Raw genomic sequence first — 20340 nt, 5'->3', positions numbered from 1 at the left:
AGCAAGTTCTGGAAGGTAATATGTCGGCGTAACATTAGTAACGATATTTCAATACATGACAACAACAACATTCCCTACTCTGATGCTGACAGTGCAACAGCATTTAACTCATTTTTCACATCTGTATTCACTAGAGAAGACAGTTCCTACATTCCTTGCGTGCCCGATTTTGACTACCCATACATGGCTCCGATTGATATTACTCTCGAAGGCATAACCCGATTGATCACTAACCTGAAGTGTCTTCTTTATGTGGCGTCGATGAAATTAATTCCAAAATATTGAAGAACACCCTATCCGTGTCTAGTAACATCTTACTTCATATCTTTCGGCAGTCATTATAAACAGGCATGCTTCCGAATGACTAGAAAATAGCAAAAGTGGTACCAGTTTACAAAAGTGGCAATAAACATGCACGTGAAAATTATCGCCCGATTTCTCTAACATGTATCTGCTGCAAGATGCTCGAGCACATTATTGCGTCTCATATTTACGGTCACTTGGAATCTGTTCGTTTCTTTTCCCCCAATCAGCATGGCTTTAGGAAAGGCTTTTCATATGAATCACAGTTACTCGAATTCACTACTGACCTTCATTCGAACATGAACTACAACTTACAATCTGATTGTACATTCCTCGACTTCGCAAAAGCATTTGATCGTGTAGCTTACTGTCGCCTAATATCTAAGCTTTCGGCGCTCAAACTAGATGCTCTAACTTTGTCATGGCGCCGTAAATTTCTTTCGAATCGGCAACAGTTCACAGTCATTAATAATCACTTATCTCCTCTTTCCGATGTTGCGTCAGGTGTGCCACAAGGGAGCGTCCTTGGTCCCTTACTTTTCTTAATTTACATAAATGACCTGCCGTGCAACATTTCATCCCGCATACGAATATTTGCTGGCGATTGTATTGTATACCGATCCATAAAGAGTACTGACGACCACATTTCACTTCGAAGTGACCTGGATTTAATTCATGATTGGTGTAGAACATGGCTAATGACCCTAAATGTTTCCAAGTGTAAAATAATCTCTTTTTCTCGAAAATCGTCAAACTCTTACTTCCCTTACCACATTAATAACAGCATATTAGGTCGGGCTACTCAATACAAATACTTAGGCGTTCACTTCTCACCAAACCTTTCGTGGACTGCTCACATAACCACCATTGCTGCCAATGCTTCACGATCATTAGGTTTCCTGCGCCGCAACTTACAAAGCACTACTGCTAATGTGCGTAAACAAGCCTATTTAACTTTTGTTAGATCTCAGCTCGAGTATGCGTCTTCCAACTGGTCTCTTCACCAAAAGTACTTAAATGACATGCTAGAATCAATCCAAAATAGGGCTAGTCGATTTATTTCACGAAATTACAGTTTTCAATCAAGCGTTACCCAAAAAAAGCTGGAACTTTCTCTCCTTCCATTAAGAACTCGTCGAGACATAGCCCTTTTATCTCTGCTTCACAAATTAATCCATGCCACTCAGTCACCTTTGTCGCACCTGCAACGACCCTCTTATTCATCAACCAGATCGCACAATAACCTCAGCTACACACGCATTTATGGCAGTATACTCACGCCTTTAACTTTTCTCCGCTCCCACGTGCTATATGTCTATGGAATGATCTTCCAAACTGCATTGCATCGCAGCGCAACCACGGCACGTTTCATAATCATCTGGTAAAACATTATATCGATAACACATAGCACGTTTTCTTCTTTGCCCCAGTCATGCCTTTTGTTACCATCTTTTGTTACCATTTTGTTACCATCCCTTTTGAGAATCAGTTCACTGTTAGCTTTATCACCCTGTTTTGTTTTTATCGCTTGTATGGCTCTGCACCATGCGACGTTGACTGCATCTGACTATCTTTGCCACTGCCTTTCTATATATTACGCGAGTTTCGCTCAATAAATTCATTTGTCAGTCAGCGCTCTTTCCTGTCACTTCCTCGTTTCGCCTTCGGGCTTCTTTCGCGCTGTTTTCACTAATGTCATGCCCGTTTTTTTGTTTTTTTTTGTCACACCCTGTTTATCAGCCAATTTGCCTTCCTGCGTATTTGCTCATGTTCTTTTTTTTTTCCGTTACTATTATGTCGTATTTATATTCTTTTTTTTATCCAATGTTTTTCTGCATGTATTTTGTACTGTCGTGATAATTTGTAATCAGCTTTTAGAACGTAACAGTGTTTGTTTCTACGCATTTTTTTTTTCTAGCTACTGTTGCACATATTTATTGCTCCCCCCTTACACAATGCCTCCCTGGAGGCCTGTAAGGTATCTGTAAATAAAAATAAATAAATACGTGTTTCATGTCCGAGGAGCCATTTCAGATTTCTTGCAGATAAATGAAATATGTCCATAATCAAAGTTCAGAGGTGCAGCGATCAATTACATCAGGTGTAGCTGCGCACGCGTGTCACCGAAATAAAAGAAACCACTCTTTCGCAAATCTTGAAAGCAGGCCGGACCGAAAAACGTTTGGGGCGAACGAGTTATTAATATTTCTTTATTGCGTACAGCTGTCAAATAGTATTACAATTAGTCCTTTAGTATTAGTATTGCAGTTATATTACAATTATACAATGAAATAATGGAATAAAATGTAAAAGAAGAAAATAAAAAGACAAGAATAAAAAACATAAATAAAAGCAAAGAATTTCAGAAAGAAATGTGTAAAGAATTGCGGGTGGAATTGCAGAAAGCAGCCTTCGCTCTGCATTAAGGTCTGGCAGAATTGCTACGAACCTGCATCTCTTTCTCGTCAAAGCCACCGCGGTGGCTCAGCGGTTATGGTGCTCGGCTGCTAACCCAAAAGACGCGGGTTCGATCCCGGCCGCGGCGGCTAGAATTTCTTTGGAGGAGAAATTCTGGAGGCCCGTGTACTGTGCGATGTCAGTGCACGTTAAAGAACCCCAGGTGGTCGAAATTTCCGGAGCCCTCCACTACGACGTCTCTCATAGCCTTAGTCGCTTTGGGACGTTAAACCCCATAAACCAAACCAAACCAGCATTAGCTTTTTTGAATTTTGAAACGGGTTCGTGCGAAACGGGTTTTGTTGCATAAACAGTTGCAGCGCAGGCAGGAGTACCTCCTCGACCCATTCTTCTCTCGCTTCTATCGAATCTCTTCTTCCTTAAATACTGCTCCTACGGGATTGACTTATCGTCATGTTTACTGTATAGTCACAGCGCACGAATAAATTTGTTCCCCATTTTCTAAGCCTATTTGCGAATTTACATGTTTAGGCTGCATTTAACTATTTGTTCGGTACTGTTACCTATCATTAAATTGCAGTTTATGGAATGAAGACAGGAGAATACGCAGCCCAAAATCATAAAGATGTACCCCGCATCGTCGACCTTTGCCCTTCGAAGCCGAAACTAAGGATAGCACAGCATTGGCCTCGGAAGGTTTAGCTGAGATGGTCGATATGCTTCGTTGCTTCGTTAGAGTCGCAACAGCTTAATCGGTATAGTAAGCAACACTGCACTAGTCACCTAGCCAATTCACGGCGCCAAGGAAAGGCCATACTGCGCATGAGCGAGGAGCAGTGACGTCACACGGTGCACAGCTTTCGCGCCGCCGCCGTCGCTGCGCGGGTGACTCAGAGGTGCCACCGCCGCGCTCGCCAGTTGCGCATGCGCAGTAGCGGCGCATAGCCAGCGTGCCGGGGCCGCCGCCGCTGCCGCGCGCTCTCCATCGCCTCTCTCTCTCTCCCCTCCGATGCGCAGTAGCGGCGCACAGCTAGCGTGCCGGGGCCGCCGGCACGCCAGCTGTGCGTAGTGACGTCACTTGCTCCTCGCGCATGCGCAGTATGGTCGTGCAAGAGCACGCGAAACGGCGAGACTGTGGGCAATGTAGCTCACGCAACAATATACGGCTACGCGCAGGAGTTGCTTTCGCAATCCTCCTGATTTAACCAGAGCTAAACCACAGGCAGTTTTCGTGCTCATAAATGGCTAAAACAAAAAGATATCAGCTCCATCTGTGTGATCTCTCTCTTGCTGTTCCTGCTTGTACAAAACGTAGGTTGAGAGCAGAAAGCTGTTTGCCTACAATTGGCAGCAGTGTGTGTCAGCCCGACAGTGGTGACGACGAACCTTTATGACTGCGGGTCCACAAGGGCGAAGAAAGAGATACGTGTGCTCTTTAATCATCTGTTCAGCCTGCCCACACCGACGGCAGCGATTACGTTTCTTTGAATTTAGAAAGAAGTGATGGCTTGCACGAACGATCCACCAGCAGCAGCCTGTTCAGCCCATCTTCATCGGACGACGACGACGGGAGCACTTCAGACACGGAGGCGTCGCAAGCCGATAGCGAACTGCTACGTATAGTGCGTTTGGTTTGGTTTATAGGGTTTAACGTCCCAAAGCGACTAAGGCTATGAGAGACGCCGTAGTGAAGGGCTCCGGAAATTTCGACCACCTGGGGTTCTTTAACGTGCACTGAAATCGCACAGTACACGGGCCTCTGGAATTTCACCTCCATCGAAATTCAGCCGCCGCAGCTGGGATTGACACCGCGTATTTCGGGTCACAGCCGAGCGCTGTAACCACTGAGCTACCACGACGGCAGTACGTTACACGACTTTGCTTCCTGCCTGTGGAGACTATAGTGGGGTTTCCCATCTTTTATAACCACACTGGTAACTGCCTTTGTTAGACGTCTGTGCATATTCGTGGTGGTGATCAGAAGACGACCTCGTTACTTTGTCTCATGTGTGGCTGCAGTGGAAGTTAAGCGGTGCGATCAGCTGTACCGATAGCCATTGCACAATACAGGAACATGGCCACCGCGGCGGCTCAGTGGTTATGGCTTTCGACTGATGAACTGAAAGACGCCGGTCGAATTTCGACGCAGGCGAAGTTCTAGAGGCCCGTGTACTGTGCACTGTCAGTGCACGTTAAAGAACCTCAGGTGATCGAACTTTTCCGGAGCCCTCCACTACGGCGTCCCTCATAGCCCTATTCGCTCTGGGACCTTAAACCCACATAAACCATAAACTAAACCAATGTAGGAATATAAATTGCAGACCAACCATTTATATTCATTGCCCCATTTCAGAGGGGGTTTCATTTCCATTTCTACTTCAAAACGTGTTCGGTTGGTTGGTTTGGTTTGGTTTATGGGGTTTAACGTCCCAAAGCGACTCAGGCTATGAGAGACGCCGTGGTGAAGGGCGTCTTTCGGGTCAGCAGCCGAGCACCATACCACTGAGCCACCACGGCGGCAAAACGTTTTAATTTCCACTTATCAGTGCGGGTTTTTAAGGAAGACCATGAAATCTAAAAACTACCGTCAGGGGGTGAAACTTCCTATACCTCTCAGCGGCCACAAATCACGGACGATGGCGCTGTTTTCTCCTGCAGTTACGTTCGTAGCGAATTGTTTACAAGTGATCTCCATGACAATGGACGCCTGAAACGGTGTGGTACGATATGGTATAGTACAGTATGGTATAGTATGGTGTTTAACGTCCAGAAGCTTCACGGGCTTAAAGTAAGACGCAGTAGTGCAGGATATTGTCATGGAGGGATCTTTAACAGGCTCCGGCTTATTAATATCTATCATGCCCCTGAACAGGTACTTCCTAAACAAGTCTTCCATTCAATAGCTACCATTGCAGAGACGGAGGCAATACAAATGAGTTGGAAGCAACTAACCTCCACAAACGCGAACGCTATGCTTGCTGCTTCCGCGTGACACTCCTTTTGCGATCACGTGAAGGACAAATAAAGGGCGGGAGCGTTGCACTCGTTCACATGACTGCCGCAGAACGCAGAGCAGACCCATAGTGCGCGAGAAAAACCTATGCAAGCAATCACCAGCAGTAGTTCCTGGTTTCAGAACCGCAAGCAACTAACAACGATCTTTGAGGGCCTTGTTTTCTGTTCCACGAGATTAGGAGTCGTGCGTCGGTGAAGATACACTTGGGTCGCTCCACTGCTTGGGAACCATGCTTTTCGTGCCCCCTCTATCTGTATGTGGATTCCTTCCTACGGGATCTGCGTTCAACACGCTGCGTGGCCGATAATCTGCTCACTTCCCATTCTATTGAAAAGAGTGCATCATGCTCACTTCGTGAAACAGGGGAAGCTGATAAAACACCTGACAAAAAGGCAAAGCAGACGATATCGGTAGAAAACACGTAAGATAACGCGAAACGAAGGCGCTGTTCAAATATTAGTGACACTATATAGGAAATTCCTAATCTCTTCAAAGAAAAATAAATAGATAAACGCTCCACTTTCTAAGTATAAATGCGGTCTGGACTCCAACGCTTCAATGACCGAACTGGGAGCTGAGAAGCGGAGACGAACCACGAGGTGAGTCTTCTGCTGAAGAAGCCGCATTTTTTCTTACTTTAGGCTACTCGCACCAGGTAGCACAGCTGGTAGATCGAGTGCTCCGGTGAGGCAGTGGTTTCCGGTTGGAACCCCCGACCACGGCGAATTTTACTTCAACTTTGATGCTTCCGTGAAAGCCGTATACCTTTCCTTTGTAGCCGTATGGCTGCACCTGTGTGGATTCTGATGAGTAATTAATCTCTTGTTAGGAATCTCCTCCATCTTGGTGATTCCCCTAAACAGGATAACAGTATTTTGTTATTTGGTTTCTTGTGGCTTCAATATTTCTCGAGTCGAGAGGCAGGCAACCGCGCAGACAGAGCATGAGTGCGCAGATCCACACTCGCCCTACGGCGTGCTCTTTACCACTCTTTTGCTCATGTGTCCATGACCTGAGGCACCAATTACGGCTTTTCAGTGAACTTGTTGCCGATTTTGAACAGAGCGAATATCTCGTGAATTGCAAAAGTTGCTATCACGTCATTAAACTACGTGGTAGCACTCAGGGTCTTTAAACAACGTTAGTGCTTTTTTAGAAAAGTGCTAATGGAGCAGGACCTCGTCTCTACTACACAATCGTCGAATGCGGCTAAGAGAGACCGCAATAAACCAGTCCTGAACCACCCGGTATGAAACGGAGGAAATGCTTAACCACTTTTGGGGTGTCGAGATTCTGCTCTTCAGCAAATAACAGCGCGTCACCGTAATAATCAATAGCCGGATGACGTCCACTGCGGGCGAAAAGTCGTTACCCAGTTCTCTTGAATTATTCCTGCTTTGCACCAGCTGTGATCACACTAAACTAGTAAACTAGTCCTCATCTCACGTATAAAAGTTGTTGCTGCCGTTACTGGCTGCTTCTGACTTCCCTCTGAGCACAGTTCTTGTGTATTGGTAGTATTAGTATTGTTTTGGTATTCCTCTATTCTTCTGGTAGTGACGAAGCATTCAGAATACGGAATCGAAAACGTATCAAAACAACATCCCTGTCGTTCCTCACAATAGCTCACTCACTTAACCCTCACCTTCCGTTTTCCTCTGTGCGCTGCCTTCAACACTGTCATCACTTTATCCTTGCTTAGAACCAAAATTCTCACTTTTGTGCCACTCTTCCCATACCCAAAAATTCTGGGCAAAAGCATTTTTGATGAGGAGAGAGTTTGTGAACGCAATTCTTTTAAATATTTTAAGAATTTCACTATAACCATCGATATATGCGCGGATCTACCGTCCATAACCTAGCACTCTTTTTTCCTGTTAACATTTTTGCGATCGACAAAACTGTTTCCTACTGGTTTTCTATGGCAGTCTAACTTTTTTTTAATAAGATAAGAATTTATTGTGTACAAATCGGTTCCATAAATTCAGTATACAGGCGAGGGTCCCAAAGTCAAGCGACTGTCACGGGACCCCCGGTAGATTATTACTAACTTGATTAAAAAGCAAGCAGCATCACAGACAGGTACAATTAGCAGTAATAACAATGGTATTTTAGATAAGTAACATTTATATAATGAGAATGAAATAGATTAGCAGGGCAAAAACAAACAGACAAGCAAAACAAGAATAACAACCCACTATAAATAATATTGTACAAAATACAGCGTTGTGAAAAGACATGTAAAGAAACAATTCAGAATACAAGGATACAGTTGTCAAGAAACAAAAAACAAAGTAGAAATTTGTAGCAAATAATTAAGGACAAGAATTATCTAAAGGGAATAGAAGCAGTTCACTCCACACTTTGCTGCAAAAGAAAACTTTTTAAATTCGATTTAAACATAGATTTAAATATAGATTTAAACATAGAAAAGAAAACTTTGGCCACGTATCGGAAGAACAGGCGATTACGTTCAACATTTCCACAACAGTGCCTTACAATTTGTCATTATTTTTTTTTTCAAAAGTGCTGCACTAGAGCGCAATTTTATTTACCCTCAGTGTTGTAAATAAGTAGACAGCCTATAATTAACCGTTATCTAACTGAAAAAAATAATGAAACATTGCTTTCTTACGCTAAAGTTGCTGTTTGCCATTCTGAAAAGAAGAGACTCCCCACGTTTGGCGCCAACAGATCCTTGCTAGTATAAAAAGATATATATTGTTGGCATGTCTGAACGCAGATTGATCTAGCACTGATATTATTTGGCGCCAACGGACGAAAGTATGCTACTAAACATTTGATTCCCAGTGGTTTTAAGTGCTGCTAGAACTCGAATTTATTGATATGGGATTTTTACTTCAAAGCAGGAAGGGGGATTGAGGTTCCGCATTATCCGATGCTGTGCCCAAAAGTACGTTCTGACTCATTCCAGTCATTTCGCCATGAAAGCCTACCTCATCTTGGCCCTCGTCATCCTCGGACATCTGAGCCGTAAGTTGGAAGGGTTCAGCACTTGGACATGGACAAATGAGCCTACCGAAATGAGCCCTTATAAAATGGTCTATAGACAGTCTATAGACTTCTTATTGACTCTACTGACTTCCTATAGACATTGCTTTTTCTATTCATAGTCTATAGACTGTCTATAGATAAAAGTCAACTAAAAGTGTATGGCTATAAATCTATAGAGTGTCTATAGACTGTCTATGGCATTTGTATTGCCTATAGACTCTTTTCTGGGATTTGTCTACAGACAGTCTATAGACTTTATAGACAGAAGTCTATAGACACTCTATAGACTGTTTAAAACTTTTTTTGTAAGGGAGGACTGCTTTCATGATGTCTTCGACGACCGTGAAGTTGTAAGAACACGAACGTCTCAGAAAAATTGTAAATTATATCAAAGCCAAAGAGCACTCAACGTAGAGCCCCATGCACGACAGAGAGAAAGCTTCCGGAACGTTGGAAACATCAACACGCAAGATTATCCTGTTTCCACTGTTACAGCAACCTCGGAACTGAAACGCCGAACAAAAAAGAAGTAAACTCATCTTTTGTGCACACGCAAAAAGAAAATCAAGTACTACTAATTCATTGTACCACAGCGATGTGTTCGTGGTAGAAGCATCGTAACCAATTTTCCGAAGCTCTTTTGAGCTTTTTTAAGCAATGGAAATTCTCGTTATGTCCCGTTACAACCGGGAAATATGATAGTGGCACAAAGCATGATGTCTTCAAAGCACGGCATATGTGTTAGCCCTGGAGTCCATTGAAGACAAAGCTGAAGCGTTAGTTGAATCATCACTGGTAAATGCTACGCTTTGCAGCGCTCTGCAGCATGGGAAAAGGAAATTTTCCTCTAAACTTGTTCGTGCTGCTTCTGACAAATAAACCTCTACATATAATTCCAGTCATCTAAGAGCTGAAAACGAGCAATCGCGTTGACATTCACTCCGTACTTAGCTCTCGGCTCTCTGTTTCTTCCCAGATGTCAACACGTCAATATTAGTTGATACTAACTATCCCACGCGTGATCGCGGGCACCGCTCGCATCGTCTCTTTTTTCATGTCTATTTTCTTCTCACTTCAACTGTCGGTAACGACCTTCCCACGATGTAGTTGCCATCACGTTCCCATCAAGCTTTTGCTAGCTGCTTAAATAATCACTGTAATGATCTCGTGTAGGCAATCATAATCAAGCAATATCTGTATTTCCACCCCCTATGTAATACCCCCAAAGTATGATATTTAAGGTAATAAGGTACGCTTTCGTTTATGGGCGTCTAACGTCCCAAAGGGACTCAGGCTGCGAGGGACACCATAGAGGAGGGCGCCGGAAATTTCTACCACCTGAGCTTCTTTAACGTGCACTCACATCGCACTGTACACGGGCCTCTAGAATTTCCCCTCCATCGAAATTAAACCGCTGCGGCCGGGATCGAACCCGCGTCTTTCCGGTCAGACCCGAACGCAATAACCATTGAGCAACCGCGGCAGTTTTTTTATTTAAGGTGGTAAGGCGAAGTGCAGTAAATGTAATTGTAAGGGACCACCCAAATAGTCTGCGTTTTTTGTATACACTTCTTTGCTTTGAACTTAAACATCTGCTTTATGGTGGGCTGATATACACCGTAGACAATCGCCTCCTGGACGCGTCAGCTCTAACCGAAGTCGATATCTCTGCTATTTGGCCTGTGACTGGATCTAGCATTTGTGGATGTGAGGGTCGGACACATGTGCCCTAATCTATGGCAGCGAAATTATGTGACTGTTGCGAGACAGGCACTTATGCCCCTATAGATCTTTTTGGTGTGTCCTGGAAAATGTTTTCCCGCTACTACATCATTCGCTCGCTACGCGTCTTATTCAGTATGTCAACTACTACACAGGCAACCTTCACGGCCGTCTGCGATACACTATCATGTCATTTACTCCGATTTTGTACAGACCGCCGGCGAGTAATATATCAAAATTTTTAAATTTTCTAGATGATGCACTCGTTTTGCTTCAGTCTTCAACTTCGTCCATCCTAATCCTTGGTGATGTAAATATAAATGCAATATCAACAACTGCAGAAGCACACGAATTTCAAAATGTCCTGAATCTTCATGCCTGTACTAATGCCATACGACTGCCCACTCGGATTGCTTGCGGCTCCGCTACCTCGATGGATGTTTGCATCACGAACACGTATTGCAGCCATGTCACTTCTGGAGTTATAATCAATGATATTAGTGATCACATGCCAATTTTTTGCCTCACTTCTTCACCAATAAAAAGCGACTTACGTCCTAGAAAGTTTGTCCCGTGTAATCAACCAGGAGGGCCTTCAGAGATTTAGAGCACTTATCGACCTAGAATCGTGGGAAGATGTATATGAAGCAACCAACGCCAATCTGGCCTATAACGCCTTCTTGAAGAAGTTTTGTAGATGTTACAACGCGGCCTTCCCTGTGCAGGAGTATGAAGCAAGGAGCAAGAAAATAAAGAAGCCGTGGATCACTCGTGAATTATATAAGAGGATAACGCAAAAGAACAAAAAGTACCACGAATTTATAAGATGCAAAGATACAAGCGTACTTGTGGAGTTCAAGAAGCTTGGAAATCAATTAAATTCCGATTTAAGAAAGGCCAAGAACACATATTTTGAAAATAGGTTCATGAATGTACAAAATGATTCTAGGAAAGTATGGGACATCGTCAACGAAGTAATGGGTAGAAAGCGCCACCAACAAGGCATAATAGACATTTACAAAGACGGCGTTCGAGTTCCCGTAACGGAAGTTGCTGAAGAAATGAACAGACATTTCATTACCATAGGCTCGTGTGAAGAGGCTCGTGATGAAATATGCAGTCTGGTATCAGAGCAGCAACTCGAATCTATTATGCTTGTACCAACGACACCTACTGAAATATATAACATAATTCAAAGTCTGTCGAATAGTGTCGCTGCTGGAGTCGATGGCATAAAAGTCCCACCCATAAAATATGTTGCATATACACTTAGCCTGATACTGAGTGACATTATAAATAAGATGCTTCAGTCTGGAGAATTTCCCGAGGAACTAAAAATTGCTAAAGTAACTCCTGTGTATAAGGTTGGCGGAGAAACCGATGTTAACAACTACAGACCTATTTCGGTTCTACCAGTGTTTTCAAAAATATTCGAACGTGCCATATATGTCAGGCTGTCGAGCTTCTTTGAAAAACATCATATATTTAGCAGTGCTCAGTATGGGTTTCAGAAGAATAAGTCTGCAGAACAGGCACTCATCAATATAAAAGATAAAATAATTGAAAACATTGAAGACAAGCACCTGACACTTGGTCTGTTTCTAGACTTAAGGAAAGCTTTTGACACAGTACAGCACAATATACTGCTTAATCAATTACAAACATATGGAATAAGAGGAGTCCCACTGGCATTGATCAGAACATATCTTCACAGCCGGTATCAGTGTGTATCTGCTAACGAAATGTTATCTAGCAGATTGACAGTTCTGAATGGCGTTCCCCAGGGATCCATTTTAGGGCCGCTGCTATTCCTGGTGTACATTAATGATATAACAAAAATACCCAGTTCACCCGAATTAATAATGTACGCCGATGATACAAATGTGTTCTTCAAAGCCCAGTCAAATGAATCCCTGGAAGAAGCAGTTAACACTTACCTTTCTAATCTCTCTACATGGTTACGAATGAATCGGCTAGGACTAAATACTAGCAAAACTAAATGTGTCGTTTTTAAGCCAATCAATAAAAAAGACTCTTATGCAATGAATATAAAGTTTGAAAACACGCTGATCAGCCAAGTAAGTGACCAAAAATTTCTGGGAGTCTGGTTCTCTGAGGATCTTTCATGGACGTGCCATATTCTTAAGCTCACCACTCATCTCTCCCGAGTAGTGGGTAGCATATGCAGAATACAGAGTCTATTACCAACGTGGCTAAAAATAAAATTGTATCACTCTTTATTCTACTCCAGGTTATGTTATGGCATCTTAACATGGGGCACAACGACATATTCTAACTACAACAGGTTATTGGTCCTACAAAAAAGAATGTTAAGAATGTGCGAAAACTTCCATGGAAACATCAGAAACTTACCCACACAACCACTTTTCACAAAATATTCTATGCTCCGGGCCGACCAGGTGTACTATTTCAAGTTACTTCTATGGATTCATAAATACAAACTCTATCCAACTTCCTCAGGTAATTCATCTCGCTATTCAATCCGAAACCCTACACTTAGACTACCAGCTATAAGAACAAACTATGGACGACAAACATTAAACTTTCAAACAATTAAGATGTTGAACAGAACCAATTTCAATGTAGATTTCTACAAAAGATTTCCTGTATTCAAAAAAGACTGTAAAAATGTTTTGGTTTCAAGCGGTTTTTCCTTTGCTTTGTAAATACATTGTGTGTTTTTGCATGCGTATTATCAACTAGAAAGAAGGAAGTCAGATAGAAAAAAAAATATTTTGTGCTTTCTCTGTTCCAAAGTTCATTATTTTAGCCTTGCTACTACCCTGTTTTTACGCATTTATTTACATTTCATTATCAGATGTGCAAATGTTTTGTTTGATTCACAAGTGCAGTGCCGCTTGCCGAAATGTATTAATATTTTTTTTTTGTGCTGAATTTGTATTGGGGGGCCGAGGCCCCGTCAGGCGTTGTTACGCCTTTAGCTTCGGCCCCCCCTTAGACACGTTCTAAGAAACAAATAAAGAAAGAAAGAAAGATTACCTATACCCCATCAAAAAACGCGACAGAAAATTTTCTGTTTTCACAACACATTTCCTTATAGATTTTTCGGAGCTGACGACAGCAATTCCTTTAGTAACAACAGGATTTTGTGTAGTACCGAGCAATATCATGTCGTAACAACAAACAACTTCGCAATCCAACAGAAAAGTGTGTCGGAATGACAGGACGACCAAACTTCCTGTCGTATTTTGATACCGGCTCTGTCGTATTTCTCGACAGGGATATATGACCCGTACCTGCAGTGATCAAATGTGGATTTCTCGACCGGGATATATGGCCCGTATCTGCAGTGATCAAATGTGCTCACTCCTCAGCGTGTGCCTCTAACTGTTCATTGCAGAAATTCAAGCCGCAGCTACGAACCGCCCGAAGAAAATTGTCGAAGAAGTGAAGGAACTGCAGAACAAAATATACGACGCTCTCATGGAGAAACGTGGAGATATCATTGAAGCGACGAAAGCCTTGAAGACCTCGATAGACAACAACTGGGATGAAAGTGAAGAGCAGTTCTTCGGAGCCTTGGCTATTGCAGTCATTGCTGCCGTTGCGGGAGGGGCTGCCCATGCTGGCATTGATGCAGCCATCAGAAGTGGATAAACAACAGCTTATTCCCTGTTTTTTATTTAAGTGCAATAAAACTAGTGGGTGTTAGTATTTCGTATCAGTTTCCACATCCTTTCAAGAGTTAATGTTCTTGCCCGAGCGGCACAGGTAATCGGCCCAATTTTGAAATGGGTGGCTTCACTCTGGGCCCTCGAAGGACCGGCTTTTGCTAACATATCCCCAATACTGGGCCGATTAGCTGTGCTGCTGGGGTAGTCGGCCCAATATTGGAAATGGATGGCTTCACTCTGGACCCTCGAAGGACCGGCTTTTGCCAACATATCCCCAATACTGGGCCGATTAGCTGTGCTGCTGGGGTAGTCGGCCCAATATTGGAAATGGATGGCTTCACTCTGGGCCCTCGAAGGACCGGCTTTTGCCAACATATCCCCAATACTGGGCCGATTAGCTGTGCTGCTGGGGTAGCCGCCCCAATATTGGAAATGGATGGCTTCACTCTGGGCCCTCGAAGGACCGGCTTTTGCCAACATATCCCCAATACTGGGCCGATTAGCTGTGCTGCTGGGGTAGTCGGCCCAATATTGGAAATGGATGGCTTCACTCTGGACCCTCTAAGGACCGGCTTTTGCCAACATATCCCCAATACTGGGCCGATTAGCTGTGCTGCTGGGGTAGTCGGCCCAATATTGGAAATGGATGGCTTCACTCTGGGCCCTCGAAGGACCGGCTTTTGCCAACATATCCCCAATACTGGGCCGATTAGCTGTGCTGCTGGGGTAGTCGGCCCAATATTGGAAATGGATGGCTTCACTCTGGGCCCTCGAAGGACCGGCTTTTGCCAACATATCCCCAATACTGGGCCGATTAGCTGTGCTGCTGGGGTAGTCGGCCCAATATTGGAAATGGATGGCTTCACTCTGGGCCCTCGAAGGACCGGCTTTTGCCAACATATCCCCAATACTAGGCCTATTAGCTGTGCTGCTGTGGTGCTGTCACATTCGGACTGTGTTTGCAGGCGAAGGGAGAAAAACTGAACCATGCAGCTCTTTCGGCCTACCCGAACAGCCATGCTTTGAGTGCAATCCGAGGTGTTCCCTCAGCCTCCTCAGATCTTTCATTAGACGCCTGTAGTTGCCCGTTTCGTATTCTAAATGCGATTTCACTGAATGAAAAAAAAAGCATCGTTGGTGAAGCGCCCAGAGAGACGGGTAATCGGTCAATCTACAGATTAGCTGCAAATTACGTTGCTGCTGGGAAGCGTATCGTCGATGACTTTAATAGCCACCTAAACGCTTTCACCACGTACAAGGCTAAATTTACTGACTCACAACCAGGAATAAAAGCAATGGTAGGAGGTTACTGTCTTTCAGTTTTAATGCCAGAGATTTCCAGTCGGATTTGGAAATTGACTACTTCTGGTAAACTTTGTTTGGTGGCAGCGAACGCCAAGAAGGAAAAGGAAGGAGGCAGACATTTGACCCAGTGCTGTGGGGAGGCGTTCATTGTTCGGTTTAGGAATGCGGAGGGGCGGAAGAGGGAGAGGAGCCACTGTGGACGCTCAAAGCATCATAGGCCGGTGAGCTACTTGGTGCGGGACAGTCGGATTTTTTCGGGAACATGGAGGGGCACTACTGAGGCGTTTCATTCCGAGAACACGGTTCGTGTGTGCGCAGACGACTTTGGCGCGAACGCAGTGTGCAAAAACCATAGTAGTGAAACCGCAACAGAACACGACGCCAATAAAATGTTTCTCTTTTCCGAAACGTCATTAAGAAATCCTCATAAAGTGTTTAAGCAACAACATTTTTTTAACATATTTCCTTTTAAAAGGCGCCTGTTAAGCCAGAATTATTACTTTTTGTAGTGTTCAATACTTGGCCCATGGGATAGCTAGCCATCTCTTATTTTGGGCAAACTTTGCATTTACATGCTTTTCTGCTCGTTTGTTGCAATTTATATACAGGATATTGAGTGTTAGGGCGTTCTTAATTATCGAACAGCGTTTATTTTCATTATTTTTTGGCCATAAGTTGTGGCTCTGCAGTCGGTAGCCCACCGGCCAATGATGCTCTAGACCAGTAACGTTGAAGGCCCCGCTCGGCGGAAAGCCCTAACTGGTCAAGAGGGTAGTGACGTAGAAAAGCAGTTTCGCTGAATAGAATTCAAATCAAATCAAATCAAATATTTATTTCAGCATCGCAAAAATGCTGAGGGTCGTGGACAAAAAGCCTCTTTTTGGGCTTGACTAGGCCCACGGCCCTTTTGTACATGGCAGGATGGCGTACAGCAAGAGAAAATTGTTCTAAAGTTGTACACAGCTCTCAGAAAAAAAAAAAGAAAAAAGAAAAAGGAAGACAAATGAAAGTTCACAGAAGGTAAGCGACTTGGTACAGTTATTAGGAATATAAATACAGGCATGCATGAAACAAATCTACTATGAAGGCAATTCTGAATAGCATAGAATATAGCATGAAATCTCAACAAGAGAATGACTGCAATAAAAACTAAACAATGACTAAAGAAATAGAAAATTCGTAACAAAAATAAAACCGAAAAAAAGGAACTTTTACCTACATTTGTTTAAGTATGAGGGAAGGAGATGACGCAACATTTGAAGTCCATAATTTGTTCGTGAGTATGGAATTTCCCAGGTTTCAGCTTGTCGTGTAATATGAATACTAGTTTTTAGCTTTAGGTTTGCAATCTTAACTAATGCGGTATTATTCTTTTTTATGCCAGCTTCATAGCGCCTGAACAAGTTAGCATCGTACATGTCCGGCATAGGAAGTAAGTTTAAGTCAGCAAAAAGTGGTTGTGTGTGACTGTCAAATGGAGTGTTCATGATGGCGCGAATTGCTTTCTTTTGAGGAATGTAGAGTTTATTTTTATTTGAAACAGTAGTAGTGCCTCATACCAGAATACCAGACATGCGAGAAACCTTTGTAGCAACTGATTCCACTTGCAAGTTCCATGACATGTGTTCATCGCACTTGACTGCAGGCACGATGTCAATTACTGAATCATTCAGCTTTAAAGCAGGTAACTTGCCCAATATACGGTTTTTTGATCTGAAGAAAACAGCTTTAGTTTTTTTGTATTTATATTTAGTGAATTTGAACAACTCCAGGATGATAATTCTACGAGTGCTTGGTTGGCGTCTTTAATTATGTCAGCGGGGTTTGATCCGGTAAGAAGCATGGTGGTGTCGTCAGCATACATGACAAACTTTACTACACTGCTAATGTTGATGAGGTCATTACTGTAAATGAAAAATAATAGGGGCCCCAGGATACTTCCTTGTGGTGCACCTGCAGTAATCAACTTCAAATCAGAATTTTTATTATTAATGACCACCATCTGTTTACGGTTCTGCAGGTAAGACTTCAGCAGTTGTAGAAAAGTGCCACGAAAGCCATAGTGACCTAGTTTTTCCAAAAGAGTGATGTGATTAATATGGTCAAATGCTTTAGAGTAATCAATAAATACACCTAATGTGCACAATTGTTTCTCAAATGAATCTAGAATAATTTCCTTTTGTGTTAAAAGAGCAGTTTCTGTCGACAAGCCTTTTAAAAAACCAAACTGAGCGCTAGTAATGATAGTATGTTTTGTCACGAAAGATATCATCCGGCAGTGTATTAGTTTTTATAAGCCCTTTGAGAAAACCGGGAGTATTGAGATCGGCCTGTAATTCGAAAGATCATTTATATCCCCACCTTGGTGTAAAACTGCGACTTTTGCAATTTTAAGTTTCGTTGGAAAGATCCCGCAGCAGATGATAAGATTAAACAGATGTTGTAGTACAGAACAAATTATATCTAACACCTGTTTTACTGGTGTAATCTGTAGACCGTATGCATCGCAACAGTTGCTGTTTTTTATAGACGCAAAAACGCTGCGTACTTCGTTTGCCGTAGTGGGAGGACATGGCCAAGCGGAATCGAACCGCTAATCTTCGCGTCCGGAGCCGGGCACGCTTCCTCTACAACACTGAGCAGCGTTGACGTCACGGGCACACTTCCGGTAGCCGTGACAATCGTCTGCTCGTGCCGCCGCGCGACCCCCTCGGCAAAGCGTGAGCCAGCTAGGCATTGCCTTCGCGCAAATGGTTTCAATCCTGCCGTCTCTTTCTGTCGGGAGTTCGGGAACCACTCGCGATAATCCATGAAGGCGAAGAGAGACCGGAGAGACGCTGCCGACTCTGCTGCTGAGGTGCTGGGTTCGACAACCGGAAGTCGCCAACCGAACGTCAGCGAATGACGTATTCATGGGCGGAGCCCAGTCACAGAGCTGTTTTCTTTATCTTTTTCTGGTGCCCCGCGTGTAAGATTTGAGGAGGGAGAGGAAGAGAGTAATTTTTAATCGTCGTTGTTATTGATGCTAGCTCAAAAATTCTTGCGCTGGGGTGACGAGTGATGAAATGCCTATCTCTCGTCTATTTTACGTAACCTCAATTAATTTATTGCATAGTCCCTTTAAAGGACGGTTGATGTACTAGAGATAAGCGGAGAACCATACACACGTAAGCTGTGCGGCTGTTGTGAATTAATCGTCCGTTACCCTCTTAACAGTTATAATTTCACTCAAGAATGCCTTGATTTGGAAAGGAACAAATACTGCTTAGTGAACGGAATACTCACAATAGTTTCGTCCGCGCTTCTCGTACCAGTTCGGCGACTGATGCGGGGGGGTCGAGGCCACATATCCGAGGTCTGTTAGAAAAGTATCCGACCTTTTGCCGAAGAAAACAAACTGGCATAAGTGGAGCGTTGGAAACGTAATCACCTTCAAAGTAGTCTCCTTGGGACTCCACACACTTCTCCCAGTGGTGCTGCCATTGTTGGAAGTATTCCGCAAAGGCCCCTTTCGGAATGGAGTTTAGCTCAGCTGTCGTTGCAGCTATATAATGTCCTCTCTTGTCTGAAATCGTGCTCCTTTCAATGGCCTCTTGATTTTGGGAAACAGCCAGAAGTCGCAGGAGGCCATATCAGGAGAGTAAGGAGTCTGTTGAACTACAGCAGTCTAGTTTTTCGCGAGAAAAGTGTGAATTTAGTACGAGGAATGTGCAGGAGCATTGTCATGATGGATGCGCCAATTTCCTATTGACCTCAACTTCGGTCTCTTGCGCCGCACAGCACCACGCAGGCGACGGAGGACATCCCTGTAGTATTCTTTTGGTCAATTTTTAATTTGTGGGGTGCGTACGCGTGGTGTGCCACACAGAGGGAGTCAAAGAAAACAGTCAGCATCACTCTGACATTGCTGCGCACTTGGCGGGCCTTCTTTGGTCTTGGTGACGTGGAATGCTGCCATTGTGACTACTGGGATTTGGTTTCCGGATCGTACCTGTACACCGAAGACTCGTCACCAGCGATTATGGTGTTGATGAAGTCGGGGTCACTATTTTTGGAATCCAGCATATCCTGTGAGACTTCAACACGAAGCTGCTTTTGCTCCACCGTGAGCAGCTTCGGCGCGAATTTCGCCGCATCTTTCTCCATGGCCAAATTTTCGGTGGTAATGGAATGTTCAGGAAAATTGGTGATGTCCACCTCTTCCACAATTTCTCGGATAGTCACACGGTGGTCCTGCGTCACCACAGCGTTCCCTTCGGAAATGACCTGGTCATTTCGGCATGTTGATGGCCGACCGGACCGTGGCTCTCTCTGCACCGATGTGCGGCCGTCTTTAAACCAATTGTACCACTGGTTAATCTGTGTGCTGCTCATAGAATTGTCACCGAAAGCCGTCTGAATATTCCGAATGGTTTCCACTTGGTTGTCGCCCAGTTTCTGGCAAAATTTGATGCAGTAGCGCTGCTCCTGTCGCTGCGCCATTTTCCTTGCAATAAAAAACCGACGAGAGCACTGCGCACTGCCTCACTCAAACGCTGCGTGCCAGTGACTGACGCTATCGGCAGGCGGGAAAAAATTTGTGCATGCGCACGAAGGTTCAAGGTAGGGCGGTCCAAGCGTGCTTGTTTCAAATCCATGAGGTGTTCATAAAAAAAAATAAAGTCGGATACTTTTCTAACAGACCTCGTATAAAGCAAAAATGGAGGTATAACCGGATACCTTTCTCTTCAAGGAGATTAGGTGCACATTACCGTTGCATTTGAGTACCCACTTGACTGTGCGATATTATCCGTGTATTTTAGCGCTATCGCGGGCTTCGTGTGCATTCAAGTATTTTATCAGCTCCTCGTGTTCCACGACATCGATATGATTCATTCCACTGAATGATTAATTAGTTAATTAATT

General features: G+C 43.8%; 1 protein-coding gene across 1 annotated transcript; it reads left to right on the top strand.

The window, feature by feature from the left end:
* Positions 1–8682: 8682 nt before the first annotated feature.
* Positions 8683–14113, top strand: LOC149366502 (uncharacterized). The gene is made up of 2 exons (XM_089560942.1): positions 8683–8731; positions 13857–14113. Exons 1-2 carry the CDS (start codon positions 8683–8685, stop codon positions 14111–14113), a joined length of 306 nt encoding a protein of 101 aa, XP_089417068.1.
* Positions 14114–20340: the final 6227 nt, after the last annotated feature.

This window comes from Amblyomma mixtum, chromosome 1 (genome assembly GCF_055824585.1).
Source record: "Amblyomma mixtum isolate Tamu chromosome 1, ASM5582458v1, whole genome shotgun sequence".
In the NCBI taxonomy this organism is placed as follows: Eukaryota; Metazoa; Arthropoda; class Arachnida; order Ixodida; family Ixodidae; genus Amblyomma; species Amblyomma mixtum.
This window is presented reverse-complemented; position numbering and strand designations above follow the sequence as displayed.